The following is a 3,462-nucleotide window of genomic DNA, read 5'->3' as shown; positions in this document are numbered from 1 at the left end:
CCCAGCCGTGTCTCGGCGTGACGATAGCGTGCCCCATCCCCGGGTGTGGGGTCTGCAAGAGCCCCGAGGAGCGGGCACGGCCCCCACCCGGCCTTCCCGGGGCTGGGCCCCAGGGGCCGGGATCTATTCCCTACCCAGGCAGCCGGGCTCTTTCTGGCCCCGCTCAAAAATCATAAACCGTACCATTCTTTATTTTAAACTCAATATATTTTCCACCTCTCCTCAGACTAACAACAGCTTTCTTTTCTGTGATTTCTGTTCTCAGAGATGATTTTGGAAAAACACACCTGTAATTTTTTTACTAAATCACTTCAATGTATGATGCAGATTCGATGACATCGGTTTCCTTTAACAGCCCCGCTTTCTAATCTGAAGAGGATACTAATTCTAGACAGACAGCAAAGGGGCCTTCGCATCACTTACCAAACGCGTTGGATATCGAGTTACATATTCTTGGCATCTAGGTCAGGTTATCCCTGTGCTTTTCGTTATGGCTCGGACTCTTTTACGCAGTTATACAATAGAGCAGTTCCCCGTAAGAAGCTCCCGTTACAACGAGCTAGTGTGACACTTTCAAGCTATTAACCTACATAAGCATTCAAACATCCCCAGTTAGAAGCAAGCCTGCAGAGGAATAACCTGAAGAAAGCTTTATTAGTCAAGAATTCAGTTAATAAAATGCAGAAATTAAATACCATGATTTCTGGCTGTTCCAAAATGACAAATAAGCATAGCACTTCATGTGGGTGTCCACCTTATTTCTTTGAGGTTTATAGATGCTTCCTCGTGATAGCTGACAACGTGCAAAGTGTACTTTTGCAGACACATAATGTTAATAAAACAGGGTTTTAATCCTAGCTTGAAGATGTACTTCGTATTCTCTTTTTTTGCCAGTAGAGAGTGTTGGGTTTATTTTACACATATTCCAGTATCTGCAGTCTAGATATTATATGAAATGCAAGTTTGGGGCAATTTTTTCTTGGCCAAGGAAGCAACTGTATGGCCATAAACAGCATATGTAAAAATACAGACACAGCTTCTATCTTCACCTGCAGAAGATTTCCTCCCACATTCACCTACCTCACTGGAAGGCGCACAATGGTTTAAGCCATAGCTGGTGTGAACTACAGCAGGAGCTGCCATCAAAGATTATGCTGCTGTGTCAGTACCTGTCTGGCCAAACACTGACCAACAGTCACCAAATGGACTTCTCCTGCACTCCTGTGCTTCAGAAAGACAGTGATACAGAGCAAGCTACCCAAACCTGACGTGTTGTTTTGGAGCACAGCTGCTAGATAAGGAAAAGCAAGGTGTGCCTACCTGGGAGACCTGTGCAGCACAGAGGGCACCAAGGCAAGAAAGAGGAAAGCACTCCGATACCAGGGTTTAGGCAAGACTGGGGGAGAACGCCGTCTCTCCTACTTGTATCAGAGTTGTACCTGTGCTCAGACCTGAGGTGGGAAAAGTAAAAACCCCCCCCCCCACAAAAAAAAAAAAAAAAAAAACCAAAAACCAACAACAAAACAAGAATTATATAATCTTTTAATTGCATTGTCATTTTGCTGTACACTCTTCAAACAGAAATATCACTTGAAAGACACCCAGTTCCCTTATTTTGCTGCACTGTACGTGTTATGCAAATAAGAGCTGGGGTGGCGTACAAACCAAAAGGTGGCTCGGGCTTTTCAAATAATTGGTTGAAAGAAGCAGAAATGTAAAACATAGTTGAGAAGTTGCAGCCACAGAAGAGCTTTGCAAATGACTGGTTAAATATGAAACACAGATGCAAAGGGGGGAGGAAGAGGGACAACAAGTTTCCAGTTTAAGGCTGAAGTAGGAAAAAATCCTAACAACTGTACACAAGTGTTAACATGCTCAGTATTTACACTCTGAGCATTACCCATGCTACAAATAAGCAATGTACTAAAAAAATAACTTAGAAAAGCTATACAATTGTAGTTATAAATATTATATCTTCAAAACTAGTTAAGTAGTGTAGGCTAAAAAAATGTTCACAGTTACTCTGAAGAGAGCTGTATAGATATTGCACAGTAGAAAAGTCCATTCAGTATACCATGTGTAAACAATTCTTATCTTCTTTGGCAATTTCAGGGCTCGGAGGAGTATTTGCTGTGAGCAAAAGCACTTGGGTACAAGGCACATCAAAAGCTTTTAAAGCTGCAAGATAAATCCTTCTGACACGTCTCAATCAGCACTGTCATTCTCTTTAGAAAAATGTGTACCTATCAATTCAGAACAACACACTTCCACAAGTGTAACTGAGAGGTCTGGTGACAAAAACATCCGCTGTTCTTGGCTGCTATTCTACAGTAACAGATTTGGCCAAATTTCTTGGGAAGTCCACCTAGAATGAAGAGACAGACTTTTCAGTGTATGGCAGAGTAATACTGACACGCTGCATTTGACAGTTCATTTAGCGTGCTTTTTTTAGACTTCCTAATGAGTTCTGCTTTCTTCTAGACACATTAACACACACGAGAGACTACAGAGCTGCAGATAATGACTCACTGTTGAATTCACCCTCGCTTCCAAAACCTTCCTAACAAATCCATGTTTGCTTTGCACAGGGTATGTTTCCAAAGCAGTCAAACTGACGCACCTAGCCAGCATCAAAGCAGCTGTACAAAGCACTGGAACACTTTAACCTGAAGTGCAGGATCACATCTTAAGATTTAGTTCTCTAAGAAAGTCCTATCTGCACTCTTAACTAATCAAAACTAAACAAATTATCATTTTTCTAGGATACCAAGTAAAAGCAATAAAGCTGAAGAACTGGGACTGAAATGCCACCTCTAGTACCACAGTCACTATAGGCTCCACTAACTGTGATCACAGTTTTTAGATACGCCATGTCACTGGGTCTCTCACTTCACGCTGATAGGAGGAAGCTGAAGACTGCACTAACTGGAGTGCTCAATACAGAAGGCACTTACATCATATCCTCTGAGGACAGCCAGGTGAAACGAAAGCAACTGGAGAGGAATAACACTCAAAATTCCTTGAAGGCAGTCAACTGTATGAGGCAGCTCAATGGTTTTGTAGGCAAATTTTGAACTTTCCGTGTCTTCTTTAGAACACAGAATGATAGGACGACCCTGAAAATAAAATTTTGCAGTGTTAAGTGAAGAGCTGGCTTAGCACTGCTTTGAAATAGTGGTTCGCAGCATGCTTGTGGTACGTTTGAAGACTCTCAGGTAGCTAACAGCGACCATGTCAGTCTTGCGTAATGACTTTTGTCATTCACTGTTTTGTGAGACTTGAATGTTCTCACCCTGCAGAGTTTTAACATTATGCCATTTGCTTCAAAACAAGCAAAAACCCAAAGGACCCACATGCAATCAGTTTTCACTACTGGTGTTAACCCATAATGAAAACCTACAATGCAGATATAGCATCTTATTTATAACTTAATAATTAGGAAAACCAAATCACCAATATGTC

General features: G+C 41.7%; 1 protein-coding gene across 1 annotated transcript in view; it reads right to left on the bottom strand.

The window, feature by feature from the left end:
• Positions 1-2,320: 2,320 nt before the first annotated feature.
• Positions 2,321-3,462, bottom strand: part of GFPT2 (glutamine-fructose-6-phosphate transaminase 2) — a 12,751-nt gene continuing 11,609 nt past the window's right edge. The window contains exons 18-19 of the mRNA XM_035896698.1: positions 2,955-3,116; positions 2,321-2,365 (exon numbers count right to left, since the gene is read on the bottom strand). Of these exons, the coding sequence (XP_035752591.1) occupies positions 2,321-2,365; positions 2,955-3,116 (207 nt within the window). The remainder of the gene's footprint in view (positions 2,366-2,954; positions 3,117-3,462) is intronic.

This window comes from Egretta garzetta, unplaced genomic scaffold (assembly GCF_000687185.1).
Source record: "Egretta garzetta isolate BGI_Z169 unplaced genomic scaffold, ASM68718v1 scaffold26, whole genome shotgun sequence".
In the NCBI taxonomy this organism is placed as follows: Eukaryota; Metazoa; Chordata; class Aves; order Pelecaniformes; family Ardeidae; genus Egretta; species Egretta garzetta.
This window is presented reverse-complemented; position numbering and strand designations above follow the sequence as displayed.